The 15,501-nt window shown below is 34.0% G+C and overlaps 1 protein-coding gene across 2 annotated transcripts in view; it reads right to left on the reverse strand.

Moving 5' to 3' along the window:
* Nucleotides 1-77: 77 nt before the first annotated feature.
* The window catches only part of RASA1 (RAS p21 protein activator 1), a 107,127-nt gene continuing 91,703 nt past the window's right edge, over nt 78-15,501 (reverse strand). For both annotated transcript variants that reach the window (XM_081826610.1, XM_006727807.3), the window contains exons 16-25: nt 14,496-14,668; nt 14,028-14,187; nt 12,727-12,869; nt 11,185-11,300; nt 10,359-10,445; nt 8,064-8,131; nt 6,473-6,561; nt 4,649-4,726; nt 2,175-2,309; nt 78-1,135 (exon numbers count right to left, since the gene is read on the reverse strand). In XM_081826610.1, the coding sequence (XP_081682736.1) occupies nt 1,052-1,135; nt 2,175-2,309; nt 4,649-4,726; nt 6,473-6,561; nt 8,064-8,131; nt 10,359-10,445; nt 11,185-11,300; nt 12,727-12,869; nt 14,028-14,187; nt 14,496-14,668 (1,133 nt within the window). In that variant the 3' untranslated portion in view covers nt 78-1,051. The remainder of the gene's footprint in view (nt 1,136-2,174; nt 2,310-4,648; nt 4,727-6,472; nt 6,562-8,063; nt 8,132-10,358; nt 10,446-11,184; nt 11,301-12,726; nt 12,870-14,027; nt 14,188-14,495; nt 14,669-15,501) is intronic.

Raw genomic sequence — 15,501 nt, forward strand, 5'->3', positions numbered from 1 at the left:
CCCCCCCCCCCCCCCCCCCGAGGAGGAGGAAAATAATGAAATTGAAGGCTTAGCTGTATTTAGACAGAAGTAATCAATTATTCAAGATATCCCTTGGCTTTATTTTAACTTAAACCTTTGTGAATACCTCACAAAAATACATATACAGAAGCAATAAAACTATACAAACTAAATATGCAGCAGATAGAACAAGTAGTCAGAAGTTCAAAGATGGATAGCTGTGTAAAAAAAATCAATTTGGAAATGAGTACTTTCAACAAAAGCATTCCAGATATTTTTAGACACATAAATTGGTAATCTATAGAATGGGTAACATGCATTGATCAGTACAACGACCAATAATATTTATTGAATTCATACTATTTACTGTTGTAAACATTTAACGAAAGCATCATGAGATCTAAATACAGTCTTTGACAATTCCAACAAAATAAGTGGTATGTTTAAAAAATAAAGCTGATGAGCAATAGATCCATTCTATATATTTTCTTTCAACAGTTCCAGCAAGAGAAATAGCACAGTATTTTTAAAAAGTATACAGCAAAGATTGTTCCTATTATAGTGGCAGACTCTGGAAACTGTAAATACAAATAGTCATTGAACAGTCAAACGGTCGTATTCCTAATCAGGAGGAAGTTAGTCAGCAATCCAGTTATACTCAATTGTCAACAGAATCCTTTTTCTTGTCAGTTGATTCCATAGTTCTTTTTCCAAGACAGCAAAACTTTGGCAATTGGATGTATTGAAAATATACTTTCCAAGTTCAAGGTTTTGTTGTGTGAAAGGTGATCTGTACACCAAGGCTCAGTCAGAAGTTGGTAAAGATTGATTCCATATGTGGAAAAAGTGCAAATTTCCTGCACAGATAGCTTACAAAGCTGCTGGCACATTTACTCACCAGCAGAATCTTGGATTTTGTTTGCATAGCTCACACATCACTGGAATGTGGAAAGGTGTGCTATTTTTTGGCAAGAGCAAAGGAGACATTATACTGATATGAATTACCGTGTTGGGCATGCTGAATCCAAGCAGGACACCTGGGCAAAGGCTGCTACCTGACATCGTTAGTTTTTGTATACTGGTTTTGTTTTTGTTGAAGCAGTTCTGTTATAGCCAGAAGCTTTTTCAGTACATGCTAAACAAGGAGAAAGTTATGAAAATAATTAATAAATGAATGAAAGTTTGGTCAGAAACTTTAGGAACCCTGGATTTTATAAAAAGCCACATCAATTCAAAGGAATTCATAAAATAATACTAACCATTGTACTCAAAGCATAAAATTGTGAACGTTTCTATTCAGTCCTTGACTCAGCATTTTTGGTCAAGATACAATTTTTGTACACTAAATAGAATTTCATTTATTTGCCATTTTCGTATCTACTTATAGCCCTGTAAGATCACAGAAGAGCAATCAGCTTGCAGCCCAGTGAACACTATCAAGTATCATGGAAGAAAAAGGACTACACTGGGCCTAAAATTAATTAGGCCAAATTCTCCAATAAGAATTTTATTTTTAATTTAAGGCAAATCATAACAAACTCAGTCCCAGTGTAGCTGGAAGGCATTACATATACCGTGGACATGTAAGTAGGCCAGTGGCACATACTCTGCCTAAGCTGCTAAAGTGATTGATTGGAAGCTTAATGAGCCAGAAGGTTATCTAAACTTGAGGGTTTTAGAATCTCTGGTCGAAGAAAACTCAGAATCCATAAACACAATGCTTTAATTTTCATCTCTTCTACAAGGCCCTTGCCACATGGTTGGCCAGTACAGTGACAGTATTCAGGAGAAGCTTATCAGAAATGACAGTTTTCAAGGCCACACACCAGAATCTCTGAATCTGGAGTTTGCAAGTCACTTGGCCATGCGCTGCGTACGTCAGATAAGCCACATCACTACTGACTTCATAATTCAGTTGCCATTTTCACACATCACTGAAGTGTGTAACACCACCGTTTTTTCAGTGTGCAGTGTCAAACATACATAATTTTAGTCTGGGTCCATTATTTCTCTGCCGAGATCTTTGGGGAGGAGGATTCAGATTCTTAAAAATATAACTGATAAAATAACAATGTTGACCATAATTCAGCTAGTTACCTCTCAGAGTCTCATGCTGACATTCTGCTTAAGTGCTAATCAAACATCACTGTTAATGAAGGCTGGCAAAAACCTACCTGCTGCGCACCACGTTCATTGCTGAGCGTTCGCAGTTCATCTGAATGGGCCACACAAATCTCATGCAGTGCTGCTAAATCACGGGACAGGTCAGTTCTAGAATGCTCTGTAGTGTCCGGAAGTTCAGGTACATTCTTTAAGAGAATAAAACCACATTTAGAAATACAATCTTTATACTCACTTCTGAAAATATCCTAATTGCTTATAGCAAACAGAATTCTTAGCATCATCTCTTAAATTTCTCTTAAGAGTCTAAGATGCTATGTATCATTCAGTGCTATTTATTTCTGGTAAAACAAAGGTTCTGTGACCTCAGTATTCACATCAAATCCAGGTTCCAATTTTCTAACAAAGCATGGCAGAATACTGTACAGTATTACTGTTACTCTAAATAAGTGGGCTTCCTAAATTCTTAAGAGTTTTGGGTTTTTTTGATCTGGCACATAGACCAAAAAAATAAAAAACAAAACAGTGTAACTGCTAATCTGGATTAAATGCAAGCTAAACTTAAAATTCTTCCACTCTCTCAGATAAAGTTTCATTATTTAGCTGCTACAGTTTGTCCAAATTTATCAGTATACATAAAAGTTACACTATGGAAATGTGAGGAGAACCTGTCAGGCTTATAATTATCTGTGGACTATGTCCAAAACACTCGGTAATGTGTGGAAATGATCAGTGTTAATTATGGTATCTTCAGGTAAGGTTCATTAAATAAACTTTGTACTTTATTAGCAGTAAACACTAATATTAGTTTGAGCCTCAGAATAAAATTCAGCATGGACTCAGATTGCTGGTAGTCTTGAATAAATCTACTCTTCTCCCTAATGGTGAGAATTAATTTGCTGTACATTCCTAAAACCTGCAAAACACTCAGTTTTCTATGGCATGAACAAACACCTGAAATATAGTTCATTCTTGTTAATTAACTCAGTTATCCATTCATGCAGTGAATGAAGGATTATAGAGGTAAAAGACTATAGTATTTGCCTTCAGAGAACTTGTAATCTCTCCCTCTAGAAGACAGAGGTAAACTGATCATAGCAACACAGATATCAAGATAGGTTTAGTGCTCATCAAAGCCCTTCTGAAGGAGATATTTGAAGCGAGTCTTGAAAGAAGGATTTGATTTATACAGGTGGTAAAGGAATACAAGAACATGAAGAGGCAGGAAGAGTAGTAGAATACTGGGAATTCTAAGCAGTTTAAAAGACTACATTGCGAAGCATAACTAGGAAAGTGATAAGAAAGCTGGACTGTAGATAGCCATGACTATGGAAAATAAATGGAGTCCTAACCATGAATCTGAAGAATCTAAAAACCTAGAAATAATAGCTTAAGTTAAAGCTCGGTAGCTTTAAATATTGGATGATTTTCACAGTTCTTTAAATAATACTATAGAAAAATTTTTTTCAATCGCTGACCCAGCTGTGTTTTTTTGGTGGTAAATATTTTTATCTCCTAAATGTCCCTGAGTTCATATATAAGAAACATGGACATCTAGCATTTGCCCCTGTATTTCTCTTTTATTCTAAGTATGGACCTATGTTGTAAATAACTTCTTTCACAATGGTTTTTATCCCTGAGGTAGCAAAGTAGGGGCCCTCAGGAAGTGCTGGTTAGTTTCACTGCACACTGGTGTGGTTGTGGTTTTAACTGGATCTGAATACATTAAGGCAGAACATGGGCACCTCAGTCTCCTGCCCTAGCATTCCCTAATGCCATACACCTGGCTAAACTGGTAACCTTTTTGATAAACCTTTGTTTTTATATATGAACTGAATTAGTAATATATTTTAAATTAATCCATTACTGTAAATCTACAGCAAGAAAATTCAACTTTACTAAGAAATACAGGATCTTAGGGAATTTTTTTTATTTATATATACAATTTCTATTAATTTTATAATCACAATTTATTTGTAAAGGCCCAAATAAGACCTCGGTAGTCCCACTGAATGAAGTATAATACTAAATCCGTGTATTTTATTCCTAGTAAAGCCCCAAGAACACTCTCTAGTCCATTTACTTATTTAACCTGGTCAGATCTGGGTCATCTACCTTGTTTCAAGTCCCATACACTAGCAGCTAAGTAAAAGCAGCAACAGCTGAAAGGATAATGAAAAACAAGACAGAAACTAAAAAATAACACAAGAAGTACAAAAGCCACAGTAGTGAGTACTTGGTATAAACCATTTAGTGTAAGAATAAATGTTTATAATCAATTTGTTTACGAAGGTAGACAAAAATAGGCATTTTTTTTTTCTTAAGTTGAGCCCAGTGCGGGGCCTGAATTCACGAGCCTGAGATCAAGAGTCAAGGAGGCTTAATTAACCAACTGAGCCACCCAGGTGCCCGTTTTTTTTGTTTTGTTTTAAAGTTCTGGATAAAAATCTAAGTTGTTGCTTAAATGAGCTAACTCTCAGCTATATTAAATTTAGGTCTCAAAGTACTTGAAAAATTATATACATACCCCAAGTTCATCTAAAAACATGATCATACGGTGTTTGTTACTTTTGATAAATGGATTGACACCTTCCATATACGGCTCCTAAAAGTATAAAAACAAAACATTTACCATATGCATCAAAAACAAACACCAGTAACCACCACATATGTAGCAAGGATTCTTATAAATCTAATTATGTCCATCAGTAGTAATGCATGTTCACAAGAATTAATTTAATCATATAAATTTTCCTTCTAATAAAAGCAGACAGCTATACCGAAGAACTGGAATATTTTCATGAAAGAGTAAGAAATTCTGGATGAAAAGAAAACCCAGAGCACCAACCATGAGTGGTTGAAAATCCATAAATAACTTGACTCCCCAAAAACATTACTGATAACCTACTGTTGACCAGAAGCCTTACTGATAACAGTCGATTGACACATATTTTGTATGTTACATGTATTCTATTATTATTACAATAGAGTATGCTAGAGAAAAGAAATTATTAAAATCATAGGAGAAAATACATTTACAACAGTGTAAAAACCATGAGTAAGTGGACCCGTGCAGTTTGAACCTGTGTGTCAAGGGTCAGCTGTAATTCATTCAAAAATAAACATGGGCCCAACCCAGAGGTTAGAATCTAGCAGAAAATATAATTAAAATACGGTATGCTAAAGATTGCAACAGGAATACGTATTTCTCACAACCTGCCTCACTATTCAGATAATTCAAAAGCTAAGCCATACTATACTTATAAATTGCTCTTCATACTAAAATATTAAGCCTATTTAAAAATGTGCTATGTTGTAAAACAGAAAATGTTTAGTATTAACCCAAGCTCTTTTAAAGTCAATAAATAAAAGATGACAAAGACCTCATCAATCAATTCCAAAGAAACAGACACAAAAAATCAAAGAAACATTATGCCTAGCAGGCTGGCAAAAATTAAACAAAATAATACTCACTTGAGTTTTGGCAAGGCTCTGGGAAGCAAAAAGTCTTATTTAGGAATTTTCCTCCAAATTAGTTTAAGGAAATAACTGGGCAATTTTGAAAGGAAATATATATAGATACTTGTTATAGCAGTATTTATTAACAGTGATAAGTTGGCAGCCATCTAAATGTTGAGTAGAAGAGTACTTAACAGCTACATGATGACATAATAATTGTTAAGAATAATAAAATAGTTACATTTCCAGGCAAGAAGTTTGTTCAATATTGACAAAATCAGGCAACACGGTACGATCACTACCAGAATATTAACAATCCTTATCGTTAGGCAGTGGGATCACATATGGGTGTTTTAAGAACTTGTCCAAGTTATTTACAGCAAATGTTTATGGTGAAATAAATAATAAAACAGACTCGAGTACATTTAAAAATATTCTTGCTAATTTTTATATTTAAGAGTAGGAGAATTTGATGGGGTGCCTGGGTGGCTCAGTTGGTTAAGCGACTGCCTTCGGCTCAGGTCATGATCCTGGAGTCCCTGGATCAAGTCCCGGATCAGTCTCCCTGATCAGCGGAGAGTCTGCTGCTCCCTCTGACCCCTCCCCCCTCTCATGCTCTCTCTCTCAAATAAATGAAATCTTTAAAAAGAAAAAAAAGTACAATTTGAGTATGTTGGAAATAGAAAATACAGTTTTCTATACTCGCTAAAACACTGGTTTTAAAAATTTCATTAAAATTTAAAAATATTTTTAAGACACACATACCAACAAAAAATATAACTATGAAATAGTTTATGAAATAGACACTACTGAAAACTTTATAATATTCTATGGTTTTATCATCTCAAGGTTTCGTTCATAAGCGACATTTAAAGTATCAAAATGTTTTTACCTTAGCTCCAAATTCCACAAGATTTGCTAAGTTCTGCACAGATTTAGCCACTAATATCAGTGTTCTTGCAGCAATAGGAGACGGGGAATCTGTAAGAGAGAACTGGGCTCAGGTAAAGCAGTATAAAGTTAGCACTTTACTGCTAAAACTACTGACATTCTTAGAAATGATATGACCTGTATAATTCAAGAAAACTTGAGTTAAAGGGGGAAAGTTAAATACACTTATCAATACTTCTAGTTTGTGAAAAGGGTGCTGCTGCAAGACTCAGCAATTCTCAACTGGTTGATATTTCACAGTACCTTAAAGCTTTATCTTTATTGCTAAAAAGACTGTCAATCCACACACCTGCTTCATGACAGTTCACAAAGCTAATTTCAACCCCTCAGGTTAGTAGTTTGCAATCTGAGCAATTCCCTACTCCCAACCTCCAATGACTACAAAAAATCACTTTAAAGTGATTAAGTCTGGGGCTTATGCTTTATATTGAGGGGAAAAAAAACAATTTAATAGAATATTATAGAATAAAATAGAATAAAGATTGGTCAGGAAACAGTTCCCTATAGAATATGCATAGAAGGGTGTAAATGAAAATCATATGCAGCTATTACATATTTAACAGTAAAAATGTATAGATAAGTCTATCTGACTGCCTAATTTTAGACAGTACTCTGTGTATCTTAAGCTGCTGAACTGTAAATGAGTACTGCCTAGTGGTTCGGAGGCCAACATTCAGATAAACAAATCTCTGCAGAATTCTAAACCCTTAATTCTTAATAGAACCATAGATTTAACCATTTTGGTACCAATAGAAGATAATGACAGAAATGTGATGACTATAACTATATATAATAAGGTAAAAAGATTTAGTCTAAAGTATTTTTAAATACAACTTTGACCTTCTAATTATTAAAAGAAAAATGGTTCAGGTTCCTTCTTAACATGTTAATGGCTCATTATTACATTTGTAGTCACAAATATCACTGTTCTTTCTTTAAAAGATGCCTATGACATCTGAAAGTCCTTGCATAATTTATGGACATATGGGCAATAAGTAAAACCAAATCTGGTTTTTTGGAGTTTAAACTGGCCAATTAACATTATCTAACTGGTGACAAACCTCTCCATCTCTAATGGCCCACAGTTAAGTATTCACAGAGCACCTACTGCCAACTGTAGTTATCATTTTAATTTGATCTTAAAATACAACTTGCAGTGGTAGTGACAGGGTCTAGCCTGGGCTAAAAGCACACAGAAACCTCTACCGAACTGAAAAAGCCAGGTTGTAGACTGAAAAAAGTCATCATAATGAGACTCTGAGACACAGGTAGGGATGGGGGAAAAGTGGTATGTGTCTAATCATGCCACCTCAGGCTTCAGATACTAGATGGAAAGAAAAGCAGCAAAATAGAAAGAGAAGGTAAAGTAGCAAAAGGAAGGAAGAAGAAAAAGGTGCTTTGGAATGTTTTATATCAAGTCTTAGAACTGGATAATAAAAAATCAGATGTAAAAGAAAAAAATAACCTTACCAAATAATACCAAATTTTATTCTAATTTTTTTAATTCCAAAATTTTATCGAAAGCTGATTACCTGAGATGATATTAAACATCCGTGGATTCAGGATGGCAGGACAGATAAGTCGAAGAAAAACAAAACCACTGAATAGGAGGGAAATTTTTTTTTTAGAAAACTACTATATATGTTACATAAAAATAATAAACAAATTTTACTACTTGTAGAACCATGAACTTTGATGTAAAAAAGCCCAAACACAGCTTCAATAAAATAGTAAGCTAAAGTATCTTACTTTAAGAACATGTATCTCCTTCGTACGCTACTTGCTTTTCCCAAATTTGGAATTTTCAGTTTATTTTGGGAAGATTTAAATTGTATCTGTAACATTTACGGTCTTGGCAACTCTTTAATATACTCACTTCGAGGACGCAGTAGCCTTAGGAACACTAAGAATTTCTGAAATACTATAGGAGTATAAAAAAACCTTTTTATAGAGACACAGGCCTGTATGGTCCTAAAACTCACATTCTCTCATTCCTTAAATAGAATAGCCCAATAAAGTCTGTTATAAATCAAGTTGATTATACTGATTTTGCTGATGAATCCTAAAAATAAGAATCCATTCTACTAGAGAAAAGTAACTTCTTGATAAATGAAAATGTATACAATTGAATGCTATAAAGATTTTATGGCAAAAAAGAAAAGACCTCACCTTTCACCTTCTCCATTACAGAGATGATAAACCAACTTTTATCATTTACTTTCCAACCTAATGATGGTTTACTACTTTTTGGACTCTTAGAAAATGATTGTTACTTCTCATATAGCATTTATTGCAATCATAATCATCAGCTCTTTAAATATCTCTTTTAAACTAATCTGTGAAGAATCTTGCATAAATTTTGCTTGAAAACATCTTGATACATGTTTGAATCTGAAATATAACCTACCAACACTTAATCATGAAAGAATTTCAGTATGCAAATCTACTTTCTGTGAATTTTTAGAAGTGATTTTAAATTTAAAAGGCACAGTAGGTACCTACACATATATTTAAAAGCTTACTAGTAGGGAAAGAAATCATCACCTTGGGCATAAATGCCCCTTAAAAAGCCTGTAGTGTCAGACAATTCACACAGCAGAAATTCCTGCTGTGTTTGATTAACAGTTATACTCATTGGAAACAGTTTACAGAGGCTTTAATTTACATCACACACAAAACTGTGCTTTCTGAAACTTAGGCTGCTAATTCTAATTCCTCTCAGTCACTACTAAAGCAAAGAAATATAGAATCTACAGTTCTTTAATACTTATGTTCTATCATTACTAACCAAGAGAAATTTTATCTACAAAAAGAGTAGAAGCCTCTTTCCAAAACTTAGGTTGCAGGCAGGATTGACACACATTTTTCACAACCAATTGTATGGTATTAGTGTCTTTAGTGGTTGTCTAACTTTTTTTAATGGGATATAACATGACTAGCAGTATGTATTCTACATAAAATATTATTAGTAGACCACTATATTCTCTGATGCTTTTGCACTGAATTTCCAGTTGTCTTCAGCACGTTGGGGTGTATTTTAACAAAAGCCTACAAAAGTGTTAGAGATCTGACTGGATCTTAGAAGGTTGGCCTTTAGTTCTGCCTTAGCACAACCTTTCTATATAACCTTAAGCAAACAATTTTAACCTCTACAGATCTGCTTCCTCATTGGAAAAGTAAGTTACAACAGTGATAATGAAGGTACCTGTATACAAGGTACAACATTCTGTGACTTGCCAAAGCAATTCCTCCTAATTACTGCACAGCGAGCACACTGAAACCCAGCTTCAGAACTAGAGGCTCTGGCTGGAGATTAGCCCAGAGTCCCAGACTGCTACAAACCCATCACTCAGTCAATTATTGCTCTTCCTTCTTAGCAGCACATCAATCCCGCTTTCACTCCTCCCACTCTCCCCCCCTTCGCTCTTCTTTCTCTCTCTGTATGGATGTATATGCATATATGCACGTAGGTAATGTATTGTGTATATGAAGAGTACTATATAAAGTTAGCTACCAATTTTGCTGGTTATGTAACTTTTAACCTCATTCTTTCTATAAGATAAAAATTCCCAATAGTTAACTGATTATACATGAGTGCTCCGGTTTTTAGGAAACACACAAGGTAGATAAATATCTCTTAGTAAACTTCCAAAAAAAATATGGTAAAGTTAACATTTAGTAGCCATCTGAGTAGAAAATACTCAACAGGGTTCTGACATAAAAGTCTTGAATTATATACTGTTACTCTTCACATTTTCACAGTTACCCACTTGACTATCAGTGCACGCTATCCACAGTGATTTAACAAGTGGACTGATGAGCCTTACCTAACAACTCTTGTTCTCATGGTGGTATTTGTGGGCCACTTGTGCTGGACAGATTTCTGTAAACACCCATAAATATATCTCAGTGTCCTGCCAAAACAACACAATCATCTCAATACATAAAGCAAGGGAAAATGCTGATCTCGTTGCAGCCAAAAGCTTAATTTGCCAAATATACATTTTAATGCAACTGGCTCTGACCCCCAAAAAAGTACTCTGCTACAAGTAGTGAAGGACACATTTGGCAAGAGATAAGAAAAACAAATAGTTTTCATCATCAATTCATTTAGTTAGTTCTTTACATTTACTTTGGTAGAAATCTTACCATTTTTAACAATGCTTCTGTATTAATGAAAAATAAGAAGAAAAAGTACTGGAATGAGGATACAAAGGAAATACTAAGCTCAGATTCCAGGGAGATGGATTTTGACTTATGATAACTTCTACCCGAATAAGTGAGTTCACTTTAAACTAAAAGCTGTTAAGCAGCTACTAACTGTCTGGTATACATTTAACCAAGATATTTATGATCTCCTCAAATCTGAGATTATAAGTCTCTATTCATTACCCAAGTTACTGTATAAACCAGACATGTTAGCCTGTGTAAAAACATAATTTAGTATTTATTTTAATGTAAATATTATACCACTGTGGTTTCTTCAAGTCACTCTTTTGCCTTAAATAAAATTCACTTTGGAAGATTAAAAAACCCTTGTGCAGAGTAAAAAACATTAATTAGGACAGTGGAAAAGCTTACACATTTTAGAAATACGAATTTTTCAAAATGCAGATACACAATTTCTTGTCACATTAAAATTTCACCACTTACGGTGGAAGTATTTCTGAAGCCATGAATATTTTCTCCACAAGCTCTGAAAGTATGTTCAGTAGGTGTGCTAAATTAGTGTTCACATCTTCATTTTTTTCTAACTTTGATGGACTTAACTAAGAGAAGGAATAAATTAACATAAATGCATCTTGGCAATGATAAATGCAAATTAATCAAGGTTATCAAACAGTTGTTTTCAAGGTTCTCTTTTTCCATTTTTCAATCTGTTTTAGTCTTGGGGGTAGATATAAATGGGAATTTTTAAGTAGTTTGCTCTATGGAACTCATTTACCATTAATTTCCAATTACTCAACTGTACAATAAGCAGTGATTATTCAGCACATTTCATTTGCTCTGGGATTAATACCAGTGTTAATTTAAGCTCTCTTTTATTCATTTACCATGCTTTACCATAGATTTTTACAGCCACAGAAAATGGATTAGACTTTGTTTTTAAAATAGAAGACAAAAATCCAGCTTTAATGATCACATATACACAAATATAACAAATATACTAGGAGTATTTAAATGAGAATAATGGTCACCATGTATTATAAAATCTATCTTTAATTGTATTTATCTGAAAAAAAAAACACTGATTAAAATAGAAAGGCTTTTCTGAATGCTGTATACAGAATAATGAACCTTTCTCAAGGTTCACTGAACCTCGAAATCTAAGAATTCTGATCTAGAATCAGTGGAGTAGATTCATCTGTGTAAGTCTGAATTCCCTAGCCTGATCTAGTACCCACAGACTCTCTGCAGACTTGCTTGGTTTCTGTATTCTTTTCAGTTAGGCCAACTATGGCATTACCCCAGGTTTTCAACACTAAATCCTCAATTTCTTCCCTTTAGGTTAATTAGTAAAAACTGACAACTGTAATGCAAAATTAACATTTGACAGCTCCCAGTGTACATATCAAAAGCAATTCCTTGTTTTATTAATTTTGTATCAGATCTAAAAAATGTATTTCATATCTTCCTTCTGTAGTTGCTCTACCTTCAAAATAAAATGAGAGAAGAGCCATGTGAGATTCCACTCTTTCTCTTAATGGTTTATTATGAATTTACACTGAAACCTTAATAATCCTAAAAGGATGTTTTTATTTGCTTTTGAATGGATTATGTTGTACTTTTTTACCCCCAAAACCTTCAAGATACCCCTGACTATTATCAGGAAGTGCTTCATAGACCGTAACTTGGTTATACAACCAAAGTCTCTAACAAAAACTTCAATTTATGTTATGTACACTTTCTGAAAGCAGCATACCATATCATTATCATATCATTAGTACAGTAGGATAAATGAGAAAGTACTTTCATTAATTTCTGGTGCAATTTGAGGTTTTTAATCTCAAAGTACATCTTTTTTAAAAAAGTCTATTTTGTCTAACATTTTTCTAAATGTATTACAAAACGTGTAAATGCCCTAATGAATAATTTTAGAAAGCTAATATACTTTCCTTATAATGTAATTAGCTATAAAGCATCACCTATTAAAATATGTTCCTTGCTGAAATACGTAAAACATGAAATTCGTACCTCGCAAGACTGCTTGCTTTCCATTATCTTTAAAATAGAGTCTTTCAAAGCATGATGAACAAATTGTGTAGCAGTGGCTTTCATATACTGCTCCATCAAGGTGCTTGCAAGTGTTGTAGCTCGAAATAGAGTAGTGGCTTCATCTACATAAATATTTATATTAAAAGATTATTTATATAAAGGATTGTACTAATGTGAAATCAGATTAGAAATTAAATGAATTCATTTTTCCCTCAACCATTACAGCCATTTAAGTATGCTTATTTGTATGCAGCACTGAAGTATTGATTATAAATGACATCCTATATTTCTATAAACTTATCTCTTCAAAGATCTTTATTCATTAGATCAAAAGGAGGTGTTGACACTGGCACATTCATAAGAAAAAACAAAGGCTTAAAATGGTTATATGACTTGTTAAGACCAAAGAGCCAGTCAGTGAGTGCCAAAAATAAGATCAGAATTCAGCTTTCCTATCCACCGAGCCCACACTTTGGAAATTCTGAGTTAATTTCCAAATAAGAATATAATGTAGTGGTATAAATCATGGGGATCATTCTGTAATGTATAAAAATACCAAATCACTGTGATACATACCTGAAACTAATAGCATACTGTATATCAATTATACGTCCAATTTTTTTAAATGCAGAAAATGAAAAAAAATAAAAACCACCACCACCACAAAATCCCAGTATAAATTACCTTAAAAAAATGGCTATTAATGACCTAAAAAACACAAATATTGCCAAAAAAAGACAATCTCAGTATAATATCTGGACAATCACTTTACCTTTCCTGACAAATCCATGTCTTTTACATTTTCTATGATTAGGAGGAAATAGTTTTAGCTTTTATAGTTTATTGGGGAACCTAGAAGCAAGCACTGTTACTAAGCCAAAGTGCTAGCTGGAAAGGGGTTAACTGTGACAAATTTGTAAGCTGTTACAAAACACTGTGTGTCCAGCTCAATTGCCTGGGAACTACCTATCTATAAAAGCTAGAAATAAAAGGTAGCTGTCACCTAACTTTTGTGCAATGAATTAGTAAAATAGAATATGGTAGGTACACCAAACTATTCTTAATAATCAAGCACTATGAGCCATTGATAGGGATAAAAAAGTCAGTTTCTTATGGCTTCTAATGGAGTAATTTACCATGACAGAAACTGCCAAATGTTAGTCAGCACAAGGATCAGAACTGACATCCCAACTTTAATTTTTAATGAAGGAAAAACAGAGTAACTTAATTTGCAAGATTTTTTTTTTTTAAAGTATCACACCAAGACATTGATACTTTACCTTCCATGCTTATTTCTCTGTCATTTAGTGTACATAACAACAACGATTCAAGCTTTTCATGAAGAAAAATCTTTAGTAGGATGCTAGCCAGTAGTGTTCGGTCCTGTCCACATACATGTGATAAAGCATAGACTACATGAAGCTCCTTTTGCAGTATAAGCTAAAAATGACATCAAGAAAGATTACTGAAAGTACACAGCATTAATCATTCTCAATGAGATGAACAGGAATTCTCTTACGTTCTTCTATTTAGAAATATGTTCTATTGAATACATTTATTAAAAATAGAATGAGTTTATAGCCTACATATTTATACTCTCTTAAGACCAACATCATACTACTGCAAGGCTTTTCAACCTTCTACGCCCACCACTGGTGCATTAAGCTATGACATTACTGTGTTTAACTTAATAGATCTTTTCTTTAATGTTAATTCCATCAAAAATAGACTGGTAAATAACTTAATACCTCTTTAAATTCACTGTACTCTTCTTCTGGCATGATTTTTTCCATAGAATATCGTGCTCGGACACGCAGAGATCCTGGTTCAATACCTTTTAATGGTATATGGGAGCTGAGCAAAAACCATTCATCTGTGGCATGCCCTTTCTGTAACCGGCTCAACTGGCAGCGCATAAATACTTTGATAGAAAAACATCAAATGATTACTGTCTAAAAAGAATACACTATAATTCGTCATACCAGTAAATTTTCCTGACATTTTGTCTTCTCTATAGTGTTAAATGCTTTAAAGGAGTTTTCAGTAGTAACACAAATTCAATACTTGATACACTTGATACTTCATTCATTTACTCAATGCCTATTTTGTGCCAGAGTATGGTAGGCAGGGACATGGGATACAGACGTGATTAAGACATGGTCTCTGACTTGCATGGAGGTCACAGTAAGGCAAGAAATCAATCATGGTACAGTGTGGTAAGTGCTATTAACAGTGGTTAATGCTACCGAAGTACAGAGAAATAATATGTAATTCAGCCCGTGGAAAAATCCATTCCAAACAGGTAATCCTTAAGCTGACATTTAACAGGATGTGGAGGTGTAGCTAAGTAGAAAGGCAGAGAAAAAGAAAGAGAGCACAGTCCAAAGAAGGTATGGCGGGCACTTTTAAAATCCACGGATTGCTTAAGAGCTCTAAGAAGGCTGGTATATCTAGAGAGAGGATACACCAAAGATGCGCTATGTAAGCAACAGGGTGGAGGAGTGGATCAGGAAAGGGCCTTTCTTCTGTATTTACGATGGGTTTGGATTTTATCTTAAAAGTAATGGGGAACCACTAAAAAAATGTTAAACATTTAAATAGTACAGAAATGACAGAATATTTTGTAAGGAAAATTCAGGCTTTGATCTATCTTAATGCATATCACTTCTTTCCCTAAGCCTTTTAAGAAGGTATTAACCTAATTCACTCTGATGTGAACTGCTAAATCCCACTGCCACCTTTTTCAGCAACAGG

This window comes from Leptonychotes weddellii, chromosome 7, assembly GCF_054177405.1.
Source record: "Leptonychotes weddellii isolate Sample4059 chromosome 7, ASM5417740v2, whole genome shotgun sequence".
NCBI classification, from domain to species: Eukaryota; Metazoa; Chordata; class Mammalia; order Carnivora; family Phocidae; genus Leptonychotes; species Leptonychotes weddellii.